The 27,145-nt window shown below is 39.2% G+C and overlaps 1 protein-coding gene across 1 annotated transcript in view; it reads right to left on the bottom strand.

Annotated features, from left to right (window-relative positions):
- Positions 1–439: 439 nt before the first annotated feature.
- Positions 440–27,145, bottom strand: part of RXFP2 (relaxin family peptide receptor 2) — a gene marked incomplete at its 3' end in the record, with an annotated part of 57,352 nt that continues 30,646 nt past the window's right edge. The window contains exons 7-18 of the mRNA XM_082700554.1: positions 26,508–26,579; positions 24,957–25,028; positions 23,831–23,902; positions 19,867–19,938; positions 18,336–18,407; positions 14,981–15,052; positions 14,802–14,873; positions 12,236–12,307; positions 9,405–9,634; positions 8,379–8,789; positions 4,940–5,158; positions 440–699 (exon numbers count right to left, since the gene is read on the bottom strand). Coding sequence (XP_082556680.1) covers positions 440–699; positions 4,940–5,158; positions 8,379–8,789; positions 9,405–9,634; positions 12,236–12,307; positions 14,802–14,873; positions 14,981–15,052; positions 18,336–18,407; positions 19,867–19,938; positions 23,831–23,902; positions 24,957–25,028; positions 26,508–26,579 — 1,696 coding nt within the window. The remainder of the gene's footprint in view (positions 700–4,939; positions 5,159–8,378; positions 8,790–9,404; positions 9,635–12,235; positions 12,308–14,801; positions 14,874–14,980; positions 15,053–18,335; positions 18,408–19,866; positions 19,939–23,830; positions 23,903–24,956; positions 25,029–26,507; positions 26,580–27,145) is intronic.

Here is a 27,145-nt window from a genome sequence, read left to right as displayed (position 1 = left end):
GAAAAAACAAGGGAAGAGATGCTAAGATTATGTTATTATGGCTACACTGGAATTAGATGTCCTGAATGTTTTTATTTTGTAGACAGTGCAGCCCAACTTATAAGCAGACTATGCAGTGCCAACATGTGGGTGTTCACTGGTAGGTTGGTCATGTTGACTAGCTGTAGATCAACTGCACATCAGCCTACTATACACGGATTCACTCATGCATGTCAGGAACATAAGGGTGAGAAGAACCCATACGTATAGTTCTCGGCACTGTTGATAAATAGTACAGCTGCCCCTGGAATGTGGTGCAGGCCAGAAGTCATTCTGCTGTGCTCTCTGTGTAGAAAGGTTTGGTGTTGGTGGAGATGGAAAGCATTGCAGACGTCATCTTCCAAACACTGTACTTTTCTTAAAGGTAGTCCACTAAAAGTCCAGGGATCTGAAACCATTACTAGGAAATTGGTTTCACTGTACCATCCCCAAGGGTTATTTTGTTCAAAACCCCAAGTTTAAGTGAAGAGGAATCATCTGTCCACACAATGGATGTAGAGAGACTCTTTTTTTTGGTTTTGAAAATCGATTTCCTTCGATGTTTGTGCAGCAGCTGTTTCAACTTGTCCTTGAAAAAGCTGGTTGTGAGAGTGTAGAGGATTGGATTCAAGGCACTGTTTACTGGAAGGAAAAAAATGACTATCCAAGAGATGATTGTGCCTGGAGAGGGAAATGAAGTGTGGAAAATTTCATGAAGTGGAAGTGTTAAACAACACAAATAACATATAACATTTTGTGGTCAGTGCTATTTGGGGAGGGCTACCCAGTTCACTCAAGTTTTCTTTCACCTTATTGAAAATCTGTCTGTTGGAGGAGCATAGGAACTATGAATCCAACGTCCTACCATTCTGAATTTCAGTAACTATTTGGTAGTTTTTTGTAAGGTCAAATGAGAGGAGGTATGTAAAATACACTTCATAGATGTAAGTTGATATGTAATTTATTTTTCTTGTTTTCTTGATAGAAAAGTAAGAAAATGAGGAAATACTTCTTAATCAATATGTCAGTGTTGAGAAAACATCTGGTCCAGGGTCATATCTGACCTGGGTCTTAACTCCACTCTTGAAAGCCTTATTGCCCACCCCCTATTCCAACCATCCTTTCCAGAGTGGAGGCTGAAGTTGTGAAGAGCAAACAAGAATACATCTTCCAACTTAATCAATCTTATCTTGTGAAGCATTACAGATACTAGTTAGAATATTAAGGGAAAGATGCCACAAAAAGTCCTTTGTGAGGAGAAATTTGTGATGGTAGTGTCCTTTCCAAATACATCATGCACTTGGTTAGGATGAAGTGTGTTTTCCCCTTTATGCACAGCCTGCTCTTAGGGCCAGACACTTAGCTACGGGACTATGGGCAAATTACCTAAGCTCCCTGGACCTCAACTACCCTATCTGTGGAAGGGGCTGATGATAACTTACTTGATCGAAGTCAGGGGGCTGGGTCAGAGTCGGCGGCTCTGCTGACGTCCCTCTTCAGCACTAATACCTGTGATCCTCTGACCCCACCACACTATGCTGCCTCTTTCCACGTCTCCAAAGATGCAAGGAACTCCCAGCTCAGATGAAGAGCTGAATCCTAAGACCAGGGATATGTTCCCTGTCCCACCCCCTTTGTCACCTTCTCTTTCCTACCCACCCTCACAATTTTCTTATCCTTTAAACACCATTACTTGTTCTTCTTTGCCTTGTTTTGTTCCTTCCATCTTTTCTGTTCTTCTCTTTCTTTTCTATTCTTCCTGACTGCTTATCTGGCCTTTCCTCCTCTCCTGCTATCTCTCCCTTCTCCTTTTTCCTGTTTGCCTTCCTCTTTTCCTATCCCATCTTCTCTTTCTTGTCCTTATTTATTTTTTTGAACTGGAAAGAATATGGAAGAAAAATATCTATATTTAGCATATCTTAGATTTATTAAAGTTTCATATTACTATATCACTTGTATTTATTTTTTTTTAAATTAGACAATATGGACAGTGCATGATTGAAAAAAAAGAAACAACAAATCAAAACAGAACAAATTAAGTTGCTTTTTGTCTGTTACATCCCCAAATGAAATTGTGACCAGGAATGAGACTTCCCATTCAGTCTCAGGGTAACTCACTTTATAAGGTCAGCAGGTGAGTTCTGAGAAAGGAGCGCTAATGCTGCCTTATCTTTCAGGCTGATCACACATACTATCAGTGACATGCCATGGTGGAGCACACCCCAGAGTTCTTGGAGGGTGGGCACAAGATGGGTTTAGTTCAGTGAGTACAGCATTTCCTACAACACATGGGAAGTCAGGCAAACAAGAAGGGGCTTAGTAAAAAATGATCAGGGCTACTCTCCTAGGTCCACTGATGTATTCAAGACAAACTTCAAAGTACTCTGCTACAAACATAGAGAAAGACTGATGTATGGCCCATTAAGGATTTCATAAGACACTTTTTTTCCTATTCCAGTTTCCCATCATGATCTGAAATGTCATAAGCTTTCAAGGACAATGACTACTCCTGTAGCTCTCTGGTACCCTGGATCACCAGACATCTCCTGATTTTAAATCAGACAGTGTTATGGGATGAATTTTGTCCCCCACCCCAAATTCATACATTGAAGTCCTAACCCCCAGGACCTCAGAATGTGACTATATGTGACAGCCCTTTAAAGATGTCATTATGTTAAAATAAGGACATTGGGGTGGGCCTTAGTCCAATTTGACAGGTGTGCTTATAAGAAGAGGGAAACTTTCCTATATGAGAGATACAATGGGAACACGCACAGAGGAAAAACCATGTGAGGACACAGTGAGAAGGTGGCCATCTGCCAGCCAAGGAGAGAGGCCACAGCAGAAATCTGTTGACACTTTATTCTGGAATTCCAGCCCTCCAGGACTGTGAAAAATAAATTCTGTTGCTTCAGCCACCCAGGTCGTGTTACTGTGTTATGGCAGCCCAAGCAGAGTAATACAGAGAGAAGGGCCTCAAGGAGCTGACAGACTCACAGAATAAGAAAACTGGAAGGAATTCGAGAGGCCTTATGAAAATCTTCTCAGTGAGGTGAGGTGACCTCCCTACATTTCCTCAGCTGCTCAGTGGCGGGGTTAGGACAGAAACCTAGGACTCCTGCCTCGCTTGGTCCTTCTTCCACCACACTAGGCTGCCTCCTCCCACATCCAAGAAAATCAAGTGCCTGAGGTGAGGAAGGACATCAGAAACATGGAAAGAGAAGCTGGGGAGGTTGATGAGATCATCCTCCTACCCTGTTCCATCATTCTTGGACCAGCACAGCATCTTTTGTTGAACATGCATGTATTAAATAACACTATGTGAAAAACACTGTGGAAAGATGAATGAGACATGGTCCCTAATATTCTGAAGCTTATAAACTGAGGGGAGCAATGAACATATTAAAAAATAACACTGGTAAGAAGTGGTTCAGATGAGGCTAATAAGTAAAGTATGAACAAAATGTTACAGACATTTAAGCAATTGAGTTGGATGGGAGTGGGTTGGAGAGAGGTATGGAATGGCACCATGGGTGAGTGAATATTTGGGTTGAATTTTGAAGGATGAAAAGGGCTATTTAGTAAGCTTAAGTCTTACAGATTGAAGATACAACACAGTTGGAGAGAACAACTTCAGCAAAGGCAAGGCATTAAAAAGGTGCCGAAGAAAAGAATCCCAATAATTCTGATGGGTCCTGGATCACAGAATACCTGAGGGCAGAGTGGGAGGTAACATTTCTCAAGCTGATCCCAGCATTTGGACTTTATTCTATGAGCAATGGAGGCCAAAGGCCATTTTAGTCCTGTTAAATTTGGAATGTAAGGATATAAACATTGAGATGCCCAGGAAGCTGTAGTAGACCGGACAATTCAGACTGGATAATTCAGCTCTCATCTTAATGAACTCTGCTCCTTCCAGCCTCTAGGCTCTCCCCTACTCCTAAGTAATGGCACACACATTCTTGTGTCCTCTGCTCTCCCTGCCCAGTGGAGGTTCCCAAGTAGTCAGCCCCGATTGCTCTCTTGACCTGCACATTCACACCTTACATGGCTTCAGGGATGCCTCTGCCTTGCGGTCAGGCTAAATGGACGACAGGTGAAGGGGGAGTTGTGGATGTTGTGTCATTTTGCAGTGAGACAATGACAAGGCCTCCCATGACTCTGCACAAGCTGGAGGGACATAAACTGTTCCAGCTGTTGGTTACTTGTACATTCATCATACTTTTGTAAGTGCTTCTGAAGTGCCAAACCATGTGTAACACTGGGGTGCCAGGATGAAAAAGACCCAATCTATTTCACAAAGTTAGGCCAAAGCCCCAGGGTGGGGGGCTCTCCATGGCTGTGATTTCTAGATCCTAGAAAGGGATTCAGATGAAATCCTAACTCATGAAAGATTTTTTCCTCTAGTTGAAGTAGGCATGTGGGTGGGAAACCTGGCCCTCTGGATGAAGCACTTGAACAGAACATCTGACATTCTGCAGCTTGTGTGACAACCACAGGGTAAGGACCATGAAGTAGACCTGCAGATCTCAACCAGGGGTGTGTGTCTCAGAAGCATGAGGGGAACTTTTCCAAAATCCCAGGGTACAGCTCTTTGCCCCTATAGATTAAATCTAGAAGCCCAGGGAGGAACCTGGGCATGTGTATTTTGATTTTGTATGTTAACTCTTGATTAAGAATCACTATCTAGGGAATTGAGTTAGTTATTTTTCCTAGCTCCTGTTTTCTCATCGTTCTTGTCTGGGTTATACCACTACCCAGTTTCTATCTTAGATTATAAAATGTTGAGGAAAATAATAGCTGTTTGCACCAAAGTTGTAGTTGTTTACAGAGAATTTACTATACGTCAAGCACTGTATTCTGACCTCGTCAGGGAATGTAAGATGGCACAATGTACTTGGGAATAATAGAAGGGACTGACCTGGTATTTCCACCCGGAAGAGGGAGAGAATTTTAATTACAAATACAGGAATCCAGCAGATGGCATCAGAGAACACTATAAAAAAGAAACGATTTGCAACAGCCACCTCTCTTCCAATGTGATTCCTCACTTCTGAAGTCTGCAAGGCAGTTTTTTTAATGGAACAGAACATAATAGTATAGGAAAACACAATGATGAGAAAAGCCAGCAAGTTCACACCTGTTGGAAAAAGCACAGCTATTAACATCTCAGGTATAAATCAACAGTAAAATACTGTGTTACATAGATGTTCATTATGGTGCCTCTTCTTACGCTGTAGTTCCAAGAAACATTCTTTTGTATAAGCCCAGTTGTAATCAGCTGAAAACCTTGAATCTAAGCCTATAAGCTAATGGAATTGCGTTTGCCAAATCAAAAAGATATTGGAAATACACAAAACTTTTATGAAGAGTTACAGATCTCTGAAATTCAGTTACAGATCTCTGAAATTCAGATCTAGGTGTGTATCATGAGGCAAATTTTAGCTTTTTTAAAGTCAAAAAAAAGCTATTTTCATTTTTTGCTCTCTGCAGATTCAAATCTTAAAGGATTACTGTAATCATATGTACACCTCAAAGAATAAATATGATTCCGTTTCTTTATCTTATAAGTATGAACAAGATAACCTTGGAATATCAAGAAGATAATAGCCACAGAAACACTACTTCTCATGGTTTTTTTGGTCCTAAGTAAAAATAATATATAGAACAAAAATCAATTTTTTCAGATACCTTATAATAATTTAAGCTAAGATTCAGAACCCTTTAGACTTGTTTTAGAAAAAATATATATATAAGAAAAAATAATAAATTCAACTATGAATTTTTTTAGGGTCAAATATGTTTGGACGATTCTCACTGAACATCACTATCTTATAGTGTTGACTTCTCAGTCACTTTGTTATATTTTTTCTATAATAAAATTCCTAAGAGTAATGATCTTATTCCTCACTATGAACATAAAATATGCACACAATTTCAAAGTTGTTTAAAAAAATGTTCTTCTGAATCTAGACTATGTAAGACAGGTGAAGTCTAAAGGAAAGTTCTATAAATTCCCAGTGTTCTATTGTTTTTATCTAAAATATTTCACATTCCACAGAATCTCATAATAAAGCCATAAAATAGAATTTTATAAAATTGGTTTATGTTGGGCCTCTTGTCAGAAACTTCAGTTAAGAACAATAGAAAATGGGGGTGCCTGGGTGGCTCAGAGGGTTAAGGCCTCTGCCTTCTGCTCAGGTCATGATCTCAGGGTCCTGAGATCGAGCCCTGCATCGGGCTCTCCGCTAAGCAGGGAGCCTGCTTCCTTCTCTCTCTCTGCCTGCCTCTCTGCCTACTTGTGATCTCTGTCTGTCAACTAAATAAATAAAATCTTAAAAAAAAAAAACAATAGAAAATGACTGTTAAGATGACCCCCTGATGCATATTATGAAAACAGATGTGAACAGACCAAAAGTGTGTGTTCTGAAAGCAACATAGGGATGTGAGAGGTTAGCAACAGAAGATACTGGGCGAGGGGCATAAGGAAACTATACTATCTTTGCAACTTCTCTCTAAATCTAATTCTGTTCTAAAATAATGAATTTGTTTAAAAACTGTGTATTCTTATACTCTTTAAAGAGAAGAAAGGGCTCTAGGACTCCTACTCTCATAGGTAAACCAAGTGTATATAGGTGATGAGATACGTGTGTGTATGTGTGTGTGTGTGTGTGTTACAGTTTATCTCATTGTCTATCTGGAATACATCACAGGTGCTACACCCATTTTAGCCTATCTCACACCCATTTTAGCCTATCTCACAACCTTTAAGATCCAGCCAAACCTAACTCCTTGGCCCTTCATCTGAACCTGTTCCTTGGTTATGGACCTCTACATCCACTATGTCTTTTTCCTGGAATAGACTTCATTTAGCTAATACCTCCTTATCCTTTGAGACCAAGGATTTCAATTCACCTCTACTGGAAAAATTCCCCTGGTGCTTAGATTTGAGGCTCCTTGAACATCCAGTACTCCTTTTTTATAGCATTTGTGAATCTGTGATGTAAGAATGCGTTTACTTGTCTTTATTCCTCTTTCTAGTGGTTGTCTGTGAGGGCTGATCTGTTGTATCTCCAGTGCCCCAAGTAGTGCCTGGCCTATACCAGGTGCTTAATAAATCCTTGATGAATGAGTGAATATAATGTAGTGTGTGTGTGTGTGTGTGTGTGTGTGTGTGTGTATCTACAAAGTGCATCTATGCTAGGAAGAGCTTACAATATCCATGAAAAAATAGCTATAGGTCAGGTAGTATGTGAAGAGTATTATTAAAGTGGTGCTAAGAAAGTGTATTTCTCAGAAGAAGAGAAGGAATAGATGAAGAGCTGTGACTGGTGGTTAGACCCAGTGGGTGCTGGGTCACTGCAAACTCATTGACGATTGACCTTGAGAGTAGCAGGAAGTCACTGAAGGTCTTGGAAGGGGAAACAGTCTTTTGGATATTCAGGTAGGGAACAGGTTACCAGGAGAGAGAAAGCCTCCAAGGCCGAATGACAAGTAAGGGCTAATGTAATAAACCTTATTTATAAGCCCTTGGGGGTTGAGGTAGTGAGGTTTTACATGAAGGTGCTAGTAGGTTACTAGGAAATAGAAGGCAGAGGCATAGTTGGATGAAAAAATTATCCAATGTAAAAGAAAGGATGATAGAGCTTATTGACCACTTTGAGGAGTAGAAAAGATGAGAAAAAGGGAATTAAAATGATAATACTCCCCTAGTTAAAAAATGACATGGAAATTGTCTTTAAGCAGGAGGGTTACCTATTAGGCAATAACAAATGCTTTTTTCTAACCTTAAAGAGCTAAACTTCCCATTCATTTTTTTTTTTTTAAACAGAGGAAGTAAGATCTTTTAAAAATTAGGGGGAATTAAGAAAACTGAAAAGTGAGCCGTTTTATTCAGCACTCTTACATTGTTGACTTTAGAGCTGCATTTACCAAAGACAATAAACATTCTTGGTATTTCCATTCCAATAATCTCCTGCCAATGAGTTTCCAGAATTTTATTATTATTATTCACTTATAAGTCATATCTAGATTGTAAGAATAAATGATTTCAGATAACTTGGTGGGGTCACAGTTCAAGGCACTAAAGCTCAGAGTCACGGTGTGAGAATCAAAGGGTCTTACAGATAATAAAAGACTATCCAGAGATCTTGACAGTATGCTTTAGTTTCCCCTACTAAATCTCTATAGTTAAACGTTTAATAAAAACTATCAATACTTAGTAAGAACTTTTCTTTCAAAAAGGACCCAGTCTGGAGTAAAATTGTTTACTTTCTGAGGTGGACAAACACACCTTTGCTAAAATTTCTGGTATTTCCATCAGAATTACGTTGGTTCAGAAAATGAGAAATATAATTTACCTAGGAAAATTCCAAGAGAATACCCTTTGCTTCCAATATCTTCCGTTTGGTCATAATACAGTGGGAAACATACGCCATTTTTTCCATAAAAGTTTCCAAAATAATCTTCATTCCAAAATGGAATCACAGCTATTAAAAATCCCACAATCCAGATGCAAATGAGGATGACTGAGGTCTGCCCTTTTCCCGGACGGATGTTACTGAAGGGAAAGACAATGACCAGGAACTTCTCCAAAGTCAAGTATGTCAGGAGCAGGACGGAGACTTCAGTAGATAGCATGGCCAGGAACCCCATGAGGCGGCATTCTAAACTCTCCATCCACAGCAGCGCATACTTCTGATATTGCCCACGGTATTTTATATCAAAAAAGCCAATGAAGAACAAATAAATACCCATCAGGCAGTCTGCACCTGTTAAAGAACCAATACAGTGTCTGTTGGTAGTTTCCAGCGTCTCTGTTTTGGTTTTTTAATTAGGTCTTCCTCCTCCTTCTTGTATTAAATGAACTAATATAAACACTGACAACAGTCTCTAAAGGACAAGGACTTCAGGAAAGTTCTAATTCTAAGGTCTTTGACTTATAGTTAAAAAAAAATGGCAGAGTGTGTGTGTGTGGGGAGGTGGTAATTTGTGTGGGGCAAGCTAGTTTTTGAACAGCAAACAAATAGTACTTGCATAGTTAATAAAGAGAATGTTTTCTGGGCTTGAGGAACATGGGTGCTATCGTCATCAAACGTTAAACAGAGTTTAGTTTATAATCCACAACCTGTCCTCCATAATCTGTCCATTGATTGATTCATTGGCTCCCTGTTACCCCATTTCCAAGATAAATAGTGGGTGCTGGGTCACTGCAAACTCATGCTATCGAAAACAGAGAGCCAAAGAGAACAGTAACTTCATACTTAGAGAAAAAGCTGTACAGCTCAGATAATTTATATTAAGTGCCATTGTTGAAGGCCAGTATGTATCTTGTGCACAGGTCACAGAAGACATCCTAAATCCATTTAGATAGGAAACATACTTACAACAAAGGATTTTGATGGACGTAGCGTGAGTCGTATTTTCAGCTTTAATGAAAGATCTCATGCCAATGACAAAAAGATTTCCAAAGCAGGTTATGAAAGCTATAACCCACACAAATATTCTGAGGATATTGTTAGCCAAGAGGTCCTCAAATGAAGAAATGCCGTCAGTCAAGGGCATACATATGCGGACATGGGGAGCATAGGAGCAGTATCGAAAGTTTGTGAAATAACTAAATTCAAAGGGAAAAAAAGAGTCACTTTACAGCAATGACAGAGAAACTACAGTTGCCATCCCGTATCAGAGCTACCGCTCTGTCAGGTATGCAACTTCACTAGGCCTGTTTATTTTTGTGTAGTAGTGATTATGCAATTATAGAATTCCTCATTAAATAGGACGTTACTCTAGGCAGTGTGCTTCTTGGGAAGATGAAGAACCCTAAGGACACAGAAATTCCATGTCTTGACTGAGATGAATTGTGGGGACATGAGAATGTGAAGTCTCCAGGACTCCATTTTCCTCATCACATTGGATGATTCTCTAGGGTGTTATAAAAAGGAAATTGTCTTTGTTACACTGATCTACAGCAAACATTCAGGGACTTGGGTTTGGGATGTAAAGGACCTATAGCAGCTCACTGAAAACATCTCTGTCTTGTACTTTGTTTTAAGTATACTCACTTAACCAGCCTCTTTCTCCCTGACACTGGCAGGAAGGGAGGGTCTCTGAGACTAGGAAAACTCAGTCTCACGGGAGCTAGGAGAAGAAGCAGATTTCATACCAGGGCCTCATAGGGCTTAAACAATTTCTAGAGGCAAATATAGGTTTGTGTTGGATCTAGGTGTATGGACGCTTGAAATGTTTGAATTGGGAGTTCATGTGGCTTATTGCCCTTCTCCAAACCTGTGTGTTTAGGCTTCCCCCACCATCCCCATAAAACATATTCCATTTTTGTTTTCTCATACCATCTCTTGTAGCTCATTTCTCTTCATCTAATCCTTTTTTTGCCATCTCCCCATTCAGTTTTGAGACTAGCAACGTGAACTAGCTTTACTTGGCCGTGGACTCAAGGTCCCTGCGGTTGACTGGCTGCCCAGACCCACCTCACCTTCCCTTCCTTCATTGTTCATTCCATTCAGGCATATTGGCCTTCTTCCAATTCTCAAAGGAGCCAGGCTCACCCCCCTCTTGGCACTGCAGTGCTTTTGCTGTTCCCTCTGCCTGGAAGATTCTTTCCCTAGACATTGCCAGTCCTGGTCTCTCCCTGCATTCAGGTCTGCTCAGACATCACTTCTCTCTTCGATGTGAACCATCTGTATCCTCTTTGTGTCCTTTCATCTTGCTATATTTTTCTTCACAGTGTTTTTTCACAATTTATTTGTTCACTTTCTGTTTCCCAAAGCTAAATGGAAGCTCCATGGGCCGACACTTCTGTCTCCTGTTTGTCCTGGGTTCTCAGATCTAGAACAGTGCCTGACACATGGGAAGTACTCAACAAATACTTTCTAGGTGAGTAAGTGAAATATGGAGAATTTAGTGCTGGGCTTGTCAGGTAGAGAAATAGGGGGCAATCATTGCCCTCAAGCAGCTGACAGTCTAGCTTCCTGAAATCATCTATCCAATTAAAGGAACTTGATATATAATTGCCTTTTTATCTTCTCCACACACTTGACTTAACCTCTTTGTTCCTTTAAGTTTCCATTATGTCCCCTGTCTTCAGATGGACCCAGCTTGGGTCTCTTGGTTATTCATTCTCTCCTCCTGCTGTGACCATGGCACTGGTTGGCAGGTGGAAGAACAGGGGATTATGAGGTGGGGACATATTTCAATAAATGATGGACAAATAAGTTGAAGAATAACTAGGTCACTTAGTAGGGAAATAACCAACTTAACACATTTTCTGTTAATTGTTCGGTCCTTCTTGACCTCAACCCAAGGTTCATATTTTAAGTGACGCCTTCTCTATCAAGTTCTGAAAAGGTTGAATTTCTCTATTCTAAGAGGACTTCAGATTCTACCCCCAATAGTGAAATGATAGCCTCATTAAGTAAGTATCTACTGGTGCCACAGAAAGAGAAATTATGAAAAACCATGTGGATATGCATTAAGTACTTGTCTTTTAGTAATCACACCTACTGCAGACTTAAACAAAATGTTCTCCCAAAAAAGCACCTTCACACCAACCATTTCATCCACTTGCTGCACCCAACGTGTAATCTTACACCGAATCCTCCCTATTGTTGTGGATAACAAGGGTTAATTTTTGAAATCATGAACACATAGATTACACAGTTGATAAAAATGAATCATGTCATAAACATATATATTAACACAACTTACACAGTGTACTTTAGCCAAATATATTAAAGTGACATCAAAAACTACTATAAAGATTAATTACCTCCATTTTGTAATGCACTTAGTAACAGTAACAACACCTGGAATTTATATAGCACCTTTCTTCCTAAGGGCTCAAATCTTAGAGCAGCCGACTGCTCATTCATGTGAGGTGAATTAATGTTTCCAGGTCTCCTGAGTACCATTTAGCCAGGGACTTCATCTTGTGTAATGTGTGGCATTCTGGTACCCTGATCTCTTATTGGGCCTCAATTGGATAAACAGCGTGTTTCCAGAGAGAAGTGTCATTCGTGTCGGCACATCATTATATTGAACTCTATTTGAACAGGGACCAAAGGTGACAAAATTAAAAAGTTCTCAATAAAAAAACTTTTCTTGCATATAAACACATTGCAGTGATACATTAGACAGTTTATACTAGAATATTGGCAATACTTGGCCATGCTTACTTCTCCATTCTTTCATACATACATACATGTGAGAAAGATTCGTCATGGGTTGAAACATCCGTGTGTTTATATTTGGAATCTCTATCCTTTCCAGGTCTCTGGAAAATATGCACAATAGGTTTCATGTTTTCAGGACTGAACTTTAATAATTGCATTGTGTGTCGTATGCTAGATACCATACTTCAAAGTCTTATTACCAGTCCAAATTAGGATGAAAGTTTTACAGTAAGCTATCCTAGAAGATCGCCATTTCTATTTATGACTACTGTAAGTTGGATCTGATTTTGTCACTTCATATGCAGAATTACATTCTAATAGAACATTCTCATACATTTCTTTGATTTAAAAATGGCAGTGGTGATTTGTGTGATCATGAAATTGGCTGCCTCGTTTGATTTTATAGACCACGCCATGTGAGTTTTAGAGGCTTTCAGACAGGAACTCGTATTTCCAACCTGAGAAAATCACTGAAGTAAGTTTTGTGAGAACCTGGATTTGAATGGAAGCATAATGCCTTTCCTTCCTCCAACCCTATGAGATATCCTTGGAGGGCTCCAGTGGAAACCCCTATATTCCTCATTTATCCAGAAGCTTCTTCAAATACAGATTCTTTGAAGACTGTTTAGGGTGACATGAATTAAGGGAGTCTGCCATGTTCTCAGGAAACAGATGGAGAGAGGAAAGTCTAAGAAAACGGAAACATTTACTTTTAAGGTTTATTTTGAAAGATGTTTGATTCTCACTCAGTTTCTTTTTTGGCTGATCTGAATAAGGATTTCTTGACATGGTTCTGAGTTTTCCTTTATCCATGGAGTCCTTCACAGAACTGCCTTGTTCTTTGGCAGTCAGAAATGAAACCTTGTGGAGCAATTATACTCCAGAATTGTCCCAGGGCCTCTTCTGTAGGAAACTCTTGAGTCATTTTTAAAGGATTTGTTTCCCTCGTCTTTCTTTTGCCCTCTGGCTTTCTCCTGGATTCACCACAGTTTTCGCTCTACATGGATTGTGTGATTATTTGATTAATAGCCAATAGTCTCCAAAGGGGCAGAGGTTACTATATCTTGGGTGCCCAAGCCAGTGCTATGGATAAATTGGTGACCAGCAAATGTTTGAAAAGTAAATGTGTAAATGAATTAAAAAAAAAAAGAAATGAAATAATAAAGAAAAGTGTTGGGTAAATTGTTTCTAATTTGATTTTTAGAAAGGCATGCTATGATAGCATGATATTTTAGCTTTTAGAATTCAGTGTGCAGTAAGTGAAAAATCATTTTGTTCACATCCTAAGGCCTATTTTATATGAAAAAAATATGCTATATATATATATATAACATATTTAACAAATAACATGTATATAACATATAACACACACATATAACATGTATATCATTGTTCTTTTTTTTGTATTCTTGCTTCTTAAGAACAGGAACCAAGTCTTTTTCATCAGTGGATGCTCACCTATACATATTGAAAGGGAATCTAAATCTGAAATTAATTTCCAAAAGAAAACTATTTAGCAAGAGGAAAAAGTGATATTAAAGATTAGTCTTTATTTTTTTTTTTAAGATTAGTCTTTAGAATTAAATGAACAAAAGCTTTAGGCTGTGGTCACGTAACGTGTATGTCCTCTGCGTAAAAACAAACAACAAACTTGAACCAAAAATGGTTATTTCTGGGAAAGGAATGAGGAAGTTCAAAGAAAAACTGGCAGAGTTCTTGACGGTATTTAAACCTAATACATTTGAAATTTAAAAATACTAAACCTCATTAATAGCTTTTTTTATTTCAACTTGGTTAGATTTTAGTTCTTTTATTTCTCCAGAAAGGGCTTTTATATCTCTCGAGAGGGTTTCTCTAATATCTTCCATGCCTTTTTCGAGCCCGGCTAGAACCTTGGATTGGGAGGGAGACAAACCATAAGTGACTCTTAATCTCACAAAACAAACTGAGGGTTGCTGGGGGGAGGGGGTTTGAGAGAAGGGGGTGGGATTATGGACATTGGGGAGGGTATGTGCTTTGGTGAGTGCTGTGAAGTGTGTAAACCTGGTGATTCACAGACCTGTACCCCTGGGGATAAAAATATATGTTTATAAAAAATAAAAAATTAAAAGATAAAAAAAAAAATACTAAACAACATTAAGTGCCTGAATATTCATATTGGTGGGATAATTTTTTTCTTTACTTTTGAAATATAGAAAGCATACACCATAGATCAATATTAAGGAAACTGTTGTAGCAAAGGGGAAAAGAAAAAGCAAGCAAGTCTTACATAATTGTTTTTTTTTTTTTTAACCAGTTTTTCAGTAACCAAACTACAGAAAATTTAATTTTTTGGGAGGATTGCAGGTTGAGATTTTTCCACGTAAATCTGGTATAGGTAACTTCAAACAAAGAAATGTTCTTTAAACATATTGAATGGTTTTCGTTGTCATGCAGTACATGCTTGATGATAACAATGATATTTACAACTGTCTGATGATACATGTTCAAGTAAAAAGCTCTCTGTGTATAAAGCACCCATTTAAAAATAAATGTGGTTCCGAGTAAAGTACATCCACTAAAATGATAATCAACATGTCATTATATTTCACTTACAGAGACTGAAGTTGTTTAAGACTTTCAAACTGGTTCTTGTGGAGATACAAAAGAGGATTGGACGACAGATTCCTTTTGTACCATCAGAAAGAGGGAGGAAAGAAGCATCAGGATGTTATTATTTTGGAAGCTCAAGATATTGCCATTTAAATCTGATGATGGTGGGAAAAAGAACTCACAGTTTTTGTAGAAGCTTCAGGTCTTTAAAAATGTGAGGTGGCAGCTCCATTATCATATTGCTAGACAGGTCCCTGTTGATGACAGTGAAAACCCAACACAGTTATATTGGAAATAATTGACAGGGTTATTACTTCTTACAATTATCATCATCCCATTTGACGTAACAGAAAATATGATCTAATTTAACCCACCTGATAACTTGTTACAAAACAAGGCTGTATGAGACAGACAAATGGATATGTTTTCCATCACTTTCAGACATGTGACATTTTGCTCATCCAGTTCCTGTCTGGAATTTCCTCTCAGTCTCTTTCCAACACATTCCAACCTGGCTTCAGTGTCTACTTTGGGTAATTTTCTCTGTTTCAGGTACTCTCTGTACACTTCAATCATTCATTATTTCTTTGACTCCTCTTTGTTTCAAGTATGTAGTATCTTGTTTATCCAACTGTATTACAAGCTTTCTGAAGCCAAGACCTATGTCTTCTACTTATTCTGCATTCCAGATAAGACAGTATTGGCCACATATTATCTGCCCAGACACTTTCAAATGAATAAGTTTGCACATTTTAAATCTATTTTTAAAAATAGATTAAAAATGTAGAATGAAATATATTAGGACTGTCCAATCCACGAAGAATCATAGGGAACTGCTTCTGTAGAATGTAGAAAAGGATTTGCTCATATCAGAAGGAATCAGGACTCTTCAAGGGTCCAAAATATCCTTCTGAAGGAAAGATGTTCCAAGGTGAAACAGACATGCAATTGCTTAAGACTCAAGCAAAAGATCTTATCTATTTTTGATGTTTTGGAAATGCTGATGAATATGTGGAAGTTATGAATAACTAAGACTCACGTCTCTTTCTAAAGAACCTTACAATTAGAATAAACAACTAGATTATAAAACAAGGAAGTAATGAAGTAAGTGCTATTATAGATATACTGATAAAAAATGGAGGAAGGAGTTAAAAGTCAGGAACTGTTTGAACAAAGCTTTATGATTTTCATAGCTAGTATAAAAGAAGAACAGCTTTTTAGGTGAGAATTAAGCAAGATCAGTGAAACAGAAACTTGAGATTCAATGACAACTTCTGGAGTTGGCAAATGGTCCAGTATTTGGAAAGCATAGCGAGATACAGAGGAAATAAATCTGGAAATGAGCATGGAGACAAATAGAAGGGCCGTGAATACATTCCAAGGCAGAACTTCCTTGGATAGTCCAGGGCTTAGTACAGGCATCAGAACCAAAGAGGATGCTTATAAAAAGGGCACATTCCTGGTGTCTACTCCAGAACTATCACCTCAGAATCTCTGGGAGGGAGCCTGGTAACATGGATTTAAAGCCAGTATCCCTCATGATTCTTCTGAACATTAATCTTGAAAGCTGACAACAAAGAGTGAGAATATGAAGCAGGAGAGCGGCATATTATGCTCTGGTTTATGGGATGATGGTTCTGTCAGAAGCATGAAAAGTCGGAGAATCAAACAATGGAGACCAGGCAGGGGGCTTTGGCCCTGGACCACATGAAAGCTGATGAGGGCTTAAGGGGCTCATGGGCAGGTCTTACCATCTGATAGGACATGAAATGTAAGGAGGTTTGGAGGGAAAGGAAGAGGCTTCAAGCCTGGCTGCCAGGAAGGATGCCATACTGCTATGATAGTAAGTTCAGGGAAAGAAGCTGGCAGGAGGTAAGGGTCATCTAAGAATCCATTGTAACAGATTCCTTTTCAGGTGCTACCATGGTATTCAAGTGTAGATGTCCCGCCAGCTGGGAGTTCTGATCTGGGGCTGCAGGTAAGACAGGACACCTGGGTCTAGAGCAGAAGGGAAGCCACAGGTATGCAAGGGTCAGAGAGAGCACAACAGAGCAAGATGATGATGTCTTGTGCGGCTAGAAAACATCCTGCTAGTGTTAGGTTGAAAAACTAAGTGCAGCCTTTTGGAAGAAAGGACTTTAGTGGCCTCACCTAAATGTGCTTTTCCTCTCCAGCAGGGTTTGTTGTCATGAAGGCATGGTAAAATTGTCTAACATTTTTGTAAATTCTGGAAGTAAAAGTGTCTTGTTCAAGTTAGTTCTGTAAACTGAATTTCTTGCTTTCACTTACTGATGAGCAGTGGATTGGAATAGATGATTGGTGATGTTTTAAAGAACAAGCTAATATCTCTTAATCAGGCTCTTTTTTGGGGTGGGGGGTGGGAACGTGTGTGGCTTTGCCTAAGCATAGGATGAAAAGAGGATTAGAATATTTTTCAAAATGTGGACTCCATACCACTGCTTCCTTATGTTTGTAACATGCTTGGGTGTGTCCTGGGCTGCTTGCCTGCTCTACCCTATATCCCCAATCCCTATTAACCCTCTAAAGTCTCATCAGGAGTGCCCTGGTGAAGAATGAGTGAGCGATTCTGAGGGAGCTGCCTTTCACTTTTTGCCATAAAATGACAATATTTTTAGTTCTAATGCAGTGTCTTGCACATACTAGGTACTTAGTAAATATAGGTGGATTTGGTTTGTGATACTTAAAAATTCATTTGAGTCAATTATTCATGAATTAGTTTTCAAATTACTCTTCCTATTTTCCACAGTACTTCTTGGATTTTGAAGTGAGATATAAAGAATGGGGGAGAGATTAATTAAGAAATTAATTTCCATTTTTAGGCTTCATACCAGGAGGAGTTCTGTACCCGAGTCATGCCCCTTTGTAATGTAACAGACTTAGTTTTAACTTCCAGTGATACACAGTTATGGGGATAGCAACAAATTAATAGCAAGATAGATGCTTTTAAAAGTTTTAGCTCTACAAAACCTATTTGAGCAGAAAAAGTTACATGAGCTTTCTGAATATTTTTCAATAAACCCGATCATTCTAGACATTTATGTTTGCTTCATCAGCTCTGCAAGTCATAATTTCTCAAGGGATAATAAGCATCTTTGTTCCTTTGTTCGGTCATGATTAATATGATTTCAGTCAGTCATTCATTTAGCAAGCAAGTATAGTTATTGAGAATTAACTATACTGCAGCCATTAGAGATAATGATCCTGGAGTTTAAGGAGCTCTGGAAAACTCATTTGCTTCAAAACACACACACACACACACACACACACACACACACACACACACTCACCCAAGAAAACAGGGAGAGAAATTAGAGTAGGCTAAATCCATATTAAGCCCAGTACTTGATTTTAATTTGCTTTTGACTTTAGGATAATGTTGATTTTCTTAATTGATTTTGAATATCCAGGAGTCTTCAGGATTTGGTTGCCACTAGTGAAAAAGCAGCCTCCCTCGTCACTTAAATTTATAATCTTGGAAGAAGCAATCCTATTTTCCTAGTAGACAATGCTACTTACAGTTCTCCTAAATTTTTTAATGAAGAAAATGTCTTCTCTGGAACAAAATCAATTTGATTTCTAGGCAGAAACCTGTAAGACATGGTGAGAGTCAGCACTGTTGGTCTGTGTCTGCTGTAAGAACCAGTTCTCATTGGGAGATGCCACTGATCCGGGGGTAATTCCACAAGGCCTCCTTTGAAATCTCAAAGTAAGGCTTGTTCTGGTGTGGAACTTAAGGCAAGAATTTCTCACGAAAGATATCCATGTGTTCTCTCTAGGAAATGCTGCTGGAGGTGATTTGAGGGACTGAGTGTAGTCTATGAAGCTGCATTTTGTTTGGATTCTGATTAATTCAGAAAATGTTCATTTCCCAATATGCACACACAGATGTCAAATTTGTTAATTAATTAGAGTAGACTTTGAAAGGATTCTTGTATAAGGCACATTCCTTAGGAAAATGCCAGAAAGAACAAAGCTTAAACAAACCCCATATCAGTTTCTGGGGCCACAAATGTATTTTAAATTGGATGGTGGTGGGGAAGAGACTGGTTTTACATTTTCTTTGTCTAGAAATGGAATTCTCCAAGACATACAGTAAAAAGAGGGGGTCTGCCACTAGCTGCTTTACAGAGGTGTTAACAAATGAGATAATGAATGTGACCGTGATTCAAACGCTACATGGAGTTATAAAATAGAAGGTGTCAGTGGAATTTGTTTGGTTTACCAGGGTATGCTCTCATTATCTATGAGAAAAGGAATCAACTCTTTGCATCTCTTCAGTGGGATAGTCCCTCTTTAATCATTAAATATGCTAGTCTGCGGTCTGATTGATAAATACATAGACTGGCAATAACCTCATCTCTTAGTTCATTGAAAAACAGTGGTTAGACGACTACAAAAAACTAAACTCCAATTTTTCTTATCCAACCACCTGTGCAACCATCAAACATTGCTAACTGCTTACTACATGTGGAAACTATGATTCAATCCGAAGCGAAATTCTTGTGTTTTTACCAGTGCAAATGTGCCATAGCCGATCCACGTGCGTAACAGTGCCCCCACTTCAAAAAACATAATCAGCAATCAGAATCACCAATCAGAATCTTTGGGAAATCAGAATACATTAGATATTCTTCCCTTAAGAATAAAATTATTATTTTTTCTTTAGAGAGAAAGAAGAGACATCAAGGGATAATTGCTCACTGGCAGTAACAGCTAACTGTGGTATAGCTAACCGTTTTCACACACATTATCTCATTTCCTTGGTGATCACAGTGTTAGATGCCAGCTCAGCTGAGAGGATGCATGGAAATAATGATTGCCCTCGGCAAGAAGGAGATCAGCTGGAGACCTAAATGCTGGGCAGCTACATTGAAGGCTGGGCCTCACCATCAAAATCGGTAAGTCTGTGTGTACATTTTCTAGGACTGCAGTTTCAGACAGAGGCTGTAAACAAAACACGACTTTAAAATTCCTTGTCAGTGTTTTCTTTTGACTTCCAAATCTATTGGGTTTCCCCTTGGTTTACTGATTTCCATTATATACTTACAGCACTGTGAGTGAATTACATGACAGAAAAGTGGAATTCGTAAGATATTTTATCCCATTGCCTTCCAAATCCCTAAAAGGCATGGAGAAGAAATATTTTCAGTGTTTTTGCACAAATCACATGTCTACAGGCACTTTTGTTGATATAACAGTTCTGAACTTTGTATTTTACCTCATTCCAATTTTTATGTTTTCTTCCTAATCATTGCAGGGTTAATGATATAATTAATATTATGCTTCTTTTCCCTTTCCAGTTAATGTTCGAACTTAATAAAATTGAGGGAAAGGGCAGCCCAACATTTTGTGAGTGTCCCTCTGTGCTAGATACCATGCTATTAATTAACATTACATTGCCACCATAATAGGAGTAACCACCATTTATTAGAGTTTTACAGTGTCAGGTACTCTTCTGAGTGTATAAAAGCACTCCTGGAAAGTTGGTATTATTCCCTCCTCCCCCTGTCCATTTACATATGAGGAATGTGAGGCTCTTGGGAATTCACTTAATTTCTGGTCACACAGCTGGTAAATGGTAGAACTGACCTTCTAACCCAGGTCTGTCTGTGTCTAAAGCCTAGACACTAAAGCATGGCATCATAGACCCTTATAATCTCACATTCCTCTGACATCACACAGATACTTTGGTCTCTATTTTGCTAAAGGAGAAAATCAGGCAAATTTATCTTCCAGATACCGAACACCAGAGTCAGGATATGTATCCATCTGCATGATGGAAAGCAAATGCTCTTTCTTTTATTTTGTTTTTTTTTTTTTGTTTGTTTGTTTGTTTGTTTTTGGTGCTGAAACCCAGAAATGAAATGACCGGTCTTTCTACCATGCTTCTGAGAGGCTACTGTTGAGTGTCGCGCTGCCCCAGTGTGGCTGGGACAGCCCCCAGCATCACCTGGGAACTCCTCAGAAATGCAGACTCTCAGGCTCCATCCCAGTCCTACTCCAGGACTGAGGTCTTCGTTTTATTTATTTATTTATTTTTTTAAAGATTTTACCTATTTATTTGACAGATAGATCACAAGTAGGCAGAGAGGCAGGCAGAGAGAGGAAGGGAAGCAGTCTCCCTGCCAAGCAGAGAGCCCCACGTGGGGCTCGATACCAGGACCCCGGGACCATGACCCAAGCTGAAAGCAGAGGCCTTAACCCACTGAGCCACCCAGTCGCCCCGAGGTCTTCGTTTTAATTCCAGTATAGTTCACAGACAGTATTATATTAGATTCAGGTGTAAGATACAGTGAGTCAACACTTCCATACAACCCTCCGTGCTCATCCCAAGTACCCTCCGTCAGCCCTATTTCCTCCATCCCCCAACCCAGTTCCTCTCTCTCTGGTCACCATCAGTTTGTTCTCAATAGTTAAGAGTCAGTTTCTTGGCTTCTCTCTCTCTTTTTCCTTTGCTCATTTGTTTTGTTTCTTAAATTCTACCTATGTGTGAGATCATATGGTATTTTTCTTTCTCTGACTGATTTATTTCACTTAGCATGATACTCCGTCCACATCGTTGCAAAGGGACTGAGGCCTTAACTAGCCCTCGTATTGTCTGAGATGTGTGCTATCACTGGAGAAGCACTGGTGGAATTAGTGCATCCTGCTAGTGATCCCTTATGACAGGACATCCCACCATCAGGGAGCCCCCACCTTGGGAGCACTCGAAAATTACCTCTCCCAGCAGTTCCAAAGAAGGAGACAGAGGCAGCTTTCCTGCTAAGTCTCTTAACTTCTTTTTATTGTTTGCTTCCTATAATCTTCTCTGTATGTGACGATAGCTATTTTGCTGATTCTGAACATTTCTCAGGTTAACATTAAAATCACAAATTCTTTTGTCCTTCCCTTTTAAGTTTTATTTTATAGCCATCCAGGTGGTCTTGTAGGAACTTGATATTTTTTTCAGCCTTAAAATACTGTGGTTAAAATAATAAACACTGTACTCTCTTTAAAGTCCAAATATTGTTAAATGGAATGGGAATAAATCTTTTTACATTTTGCAAGTATAACAGTAAGGATTTAAGAGTATAGCCCTACTGATGGCAAGTGAGGGAGGAAAAGCCTGGCCAGGTCAGACTTTTTTTCTGTCTCACTGGATTTTTATGGGACCGACCTCTCAGTTCTTTGTCCTCTTGGTTTAAAGGCCCTTTTCCATGTGTGATCAGACAATGCTACGAATGACAAATTTTTACTGGGTGTAAAAATTTCCCCCTAGTATTTGAGGGAGCCTAGAGTGACCACAAGTATGCCAGAACCCTGAGTTTTGACACTGGTTTCTGATCTACTCTTGGTTGTTGATGTCCATCCTGGGGGGCAAGTCTGGACTTCTGATCTTTTTCTGCTACCATCACTCTTCCCTGTTTGCTTCTCATTGTGCGGATGTGCTCATGTGTTTTCTTTCTTAACAAGTTTCATTCTCACGTTGTTCAGACTTTTATTTCCCTTTCAGCAGTGGCACATTTACATGAGACCTCTATTGCCTTAAGAGTTTTTTGATAACAAGTATATAAATAATAAATAAGTAATTAAATCAATCAATAAATGTATGTATGTATGTATGTCAGTAAATAAACACAAGGGCACCTAGTAGTTGTAACAAGTAATTCTAAGTCTAGCTCAGAAAGAATCAAAAGCTGAGGTACTGGGGCACCTGGGTGGCTCAGTGGGTTAAGCCTCTGCCTTCGGCTCAGGTCATGATCTCAGGGTTCTGGGATCGAGCCCCGCATCAGGCTCTCTGCTCAGCAGGGAGCCTGCCTGCCCCTCTCTCTCTGCCTGCCTCTCTGCCTACTTGTGATCTCTCTCTCTCTCTCTCTCTCTGTCAAATAAATAAATAAAATCTTAAAAAAAAAAAAAGCTGAGGTACTAGTTTTATCCTCGTACGATTATTGAATCCCTGATTTGACCATGAGAAGTATTCTGGGGGACAGCACAATCAGCATTTTACAGGGCAAGAGATCGCAACACTGCCTGTCTCTGGAAACTGTGAAGATGAAGGTGGCAGGGAATGGGGAGTAGAGGTAGTGAAACCATGAAGTAAACTAACTAAATGTGTGTTTTTTTTTTTTTTAAAGATTTTATTTATTTATTTGAGAGAGAGCATGAGCGAGGAGAAGGTCAGAGACAGAAGCGGACTCCCCATGGAGCTGGGAGCCTGATGCGGGACTCGATCCCGGGACTCCAGGATCATGACCTGAACCGAAGGCCATCGTCCAACCAACTGAGCCACCCAGGCCACCTCAGTTTACATGTTTTAAACAGGTATTTGTTCAAAGCTAACAAGGAGTGGAAATGGTTTAGTACATTCATTTCACAAAGATCTGTTGAGCAGTTATTGTGTGCTGGTCATTGTACAGATGCTGGGATATAAATCCCAAGGTGGGTTTCTGCCCTCATAGAATTTACAGAATGGTGGGGAACAGACATGTAAACCAATGGGTCTATGATAGCGATAACAAGATAAGTATGCCGTATAGGGACCAACTGGCATGGTGGACGTCTGCCCATAGTGTAAAAGAGGCAGAGGGGCAGGCAATGAAATTGGCTGGCATGTCAGGGATGGCCTCCTAGAGGGGATGTTTAAGCTGACCTTTGAAGGTGATGTTGGAGTTAACTAAAGAATAAAGGAGCAAGACTTTCAGAATCGAAGGGATAATATGTGCTCGGGGAATTGATTGTAGCACTTTGGTGCATCTGGAAGGAAGGCACATGAGGGGGAGGAGGAGGATGGTAGACTACATGGAGGAAGGGACAGAAAATGGGGGGCCTTGGGTGCTCAAGTGTTAAGTCTGAATTTGACTTGTACACCCACTGGAATTTTCAAAAGATATTTAAACCAGGAAATAACGTACTTGGTTTTGGGTTTTGGGAAGAAGATCACCAATGGCCTTTTTATGTGATCATGAATTAACTTCAGGTCTAGTTTCCTTAATCTGGATGAAAGACAAATTAGCTCCGAAATGCATACTCACATCCAGTTGAGCTGAGGCATTTGGGCACACATCTGTTTGGGAAGGGCTTCTAAGTAGTTATTAACCATAGACCTTTACACAAAGAAGATGTTAATTAGAAGCAAGAAGATATGCCACTTTAAGAAGAGCATTTTTATTATTTCCACCATTTGGAAAGTTGCATGCTAAAATCAACACACCCAGATAAAGAATAAACACATAACTACCTCTTCAAAATGGTGTCTGGAAATGTGTGGAAAAGGAAGCAGATGTCAGAGAAGCTATGAATATAAAAGTATGATATATAACCTGGGAATAAACATTGGACAGTTTAATTTTACGAGATGAAAACAAAGTATATATTGAGTAATAATTTTGAAGTTCATGGTAATTTTCCTTGTAAACTTTTAATTTGCAATCATTTCTAGCATCCTACATTTAGAATTTTTTCTTAAGGGAAACATCAATCACTTATAGTATTAAAAGGCCACATCGCAAACTGCATTAAATCTAAGAAGTGACAGCAGGGGGCACTGGGGGAAAGAAGACAACTCATCAGCATGTTAAGCTGCACTATTAATTTATGATATTGTGGTTCCTTCTGGCAAATGGAAAAATAATGATGCTATATGATCAACTATAAAGGAATATAATAATCCCCTGCTGATAAATCATTCCAGTGTATTAATAAACAGTGAGAATGTAATTATGAGAATAGCTCTTTTGGTGGGACAAAGATTTTGGAATTTTTAGTGATTCTTGCTGGGCAAAGGCACATTTCCCTCTGTTAAAAATGTAGTCAGAGCTGAATTCCCAGGAGATTCTGATAGATTTAAATGTAGTAAGCAGATAAAAATGAATACTACCTTTGGTTAACCACTGCAGGCCAAACATGCTTTAGGATTAAAGGAAATTAAAGGAGATCAAAAAGCAATCAACCAGTAAGCTTAAATGGTCATGGTCAGCTTTCCTGACTATGAGCCATGGTCAGGAAACTGCAACAGTAACTGTGGCTAGACACACAGGAAAGGTTTTGACTAATAAAAATGTTAGCAGGCTTGAGTTTTTTAAAGCTCTTTTTGAAAGCTAGTGTTAGATGTCATTGCAATTTATAGACAGATGTATTGAAGGGTAAATGAACACTTACAAGAAAAACAAGGACTTTAATCCAGTAAACAACTTCTGTGAAATTCTGGTTATTGGATTGTCATCTAGAATTCTGAGAAAACATATCACAAACATTTCCAACGTTAGAGACATTTATGAAATAAAACCAGGAAACAAGAAATGGCGCATGACAATCCTGTCTCCCCCAACACCTGCTCTCCTCCTACCTGCCCGTCCATACTTGGTCCCTATCCTCTTCCTTGAAAGCCCCTCCTTCACCCTGGGTCTTTCCTCATTCCCACTACCCTCCATCCCAGTTATTACAAGCTCTGTCCTGATTGTTTTCTCTGCTTGCATCCACCTCCCACTGGACTTTAAGACCCGAGTCACACCCTTCACCTTTGGATACTTGGGTCCAGCACAAGCTGAATTGTTAATCAGCTGACTACAGACTCAGTGAAAGCTTTGACCTACTGATTGACTGAATGAAGAGTGAGTGAGAAAAAAAAATTCTTAGGAAATCACAAATGGTTCTTTGGTTTCATGGGGTTTAAATGACACATTTAATAAGGTCTATACAAACAAACTCATTAGGAGCTTTGAGGGTGAACGAGCGGAAATATTCATATATTCAAATCACCATTTCTTTTTTTTTTTTTTTAAAGATTTTATTTATTTATTTGACAGACAGAAATCACAAGTAGTCAGAGAGACAGGCAGAGAGAGAGGAGGAAACAGGCTCTCCACGGAGCAGAGAGCCCGATGTGGGGCTCGATCCCAGGACCCTGAGATCATGACCTGAGCAGAAGGCAGAGGCCTTAAACCACTAAGCCACCCAGGCGCCCCCAAATCACCATTTCTAACCAAATATGGTATTTTCCTAGAAAGAAATAGACTAAGGGAAATATGCCTTCTTTTCTCTTGTGCCTTTGAAGCCAGGTACCCTTTCCTCTTACTCTCAGGGTTCCTTGAGGGTAAAATTTGGAGAAGGGAGTGACATTGGGCACCTTCTATATGCCAGGAGCTCTCCATGTGGCCATTTATATATGCTCTGTGATTTAATCCTCAAAACATTGCTTTTAGAAAGGAACTGTGATTATAGTTTACAGATGAGAAAAAAAAAAAACAGCTAGCCTCTGAAGATTAAGAAAGTTGCCTGGAACATTAAGCCTAGGACTTGTTGAAGGACTAGGACTAGTTGAAGTTCTGGCTTTTCTACTAGGCCAGACCAACCGACAGAAAATGGGCAAACTGACACATAGAGCCTTCTAACTGCCTCATGTTTATTTTTCTGAGGAAAACACAAACATCTGATGTGGGACTCCTCAGTACAGAGCTGGTGGCTATCCTGGAAAGTAATGAAACACCACAACTTACCGTATTTTCAGACCTTTCTATGAATGTTCTGGAAATCAAAAAACTCCTTAACTTGGACCTTAACCATATGAGTTGCTTGGGTAAAATTCTCCAGATTATGTGACAGAAAAATGAGTATAATAAACAAGATCCATAAACAGATGGAAACTATAAGCATTGATGTATATCATCAAGACTGCTCTTTTGTTGGGGAAGGAAAAGCTGGAATACTTACAGCCAAGTTAGCTGATGCAAGTCTTTGAATACTCCGGGTCTGAGAGTTGTAATGCAGTTGTGGCTGAGATACCTATAAATAGCATGAGCAAGTCAATTAAGCAAACTCAGTACTCCATTTTAGTCATATATAATTAGAATATGAGCTGCTGCTGATGATTATGGAGTATGGACATCTGTTTCTGAAAGCACCCAACTGGATAAGAAGAGGGGGAGAAATCAAGGAACAACTGGGAGATACAGATAACAAGCCTAATGTGTGCGACCCTGGGGCCAGGACCAGCAAAATGGCCAAAGTAATGGGTGGAATATTGTATTTTGTTAAGAGTATAAGAGTAGGTTATTTTTGCTTTTGTCCTTTTTGGTTCCATCCTTAGTAGACTAGTATTTTAAGAAAACATACAGGTAAGTTAGTGAGGGTTAGAAAAAATAAAATGCTAAAACATTGTGGAAATGACCCAAACTTGAGAAGACAAGGTTAAGGAGAGCTTTTATAGCTGGTAAAACTAGGAATCTTTTAATAATTCTTTTAGCATAATAATTAATCTAAGTACTTCGTGATAACAGTTCCTCCCAGTTCACTATAGATAAGTCAAGTCTTCAAAAATGACCATTCTACCTTTATAACCTTCACTTAAA

This window comes from Mustela nivalis (genome assembly GCF_964662115.1).
Source record: "Mustela nivalis genome assembly, chromosome: 15".
NCBI classification, from domain to species: Eukaryota; Metazoa; Chordata; class Mammalia; order Carnivora; family Mustelidae; genus Mustela; species Mustela nivalis.
This window is presented reverse-complemented; position numbering and strand designations above follow the sequence as displayed.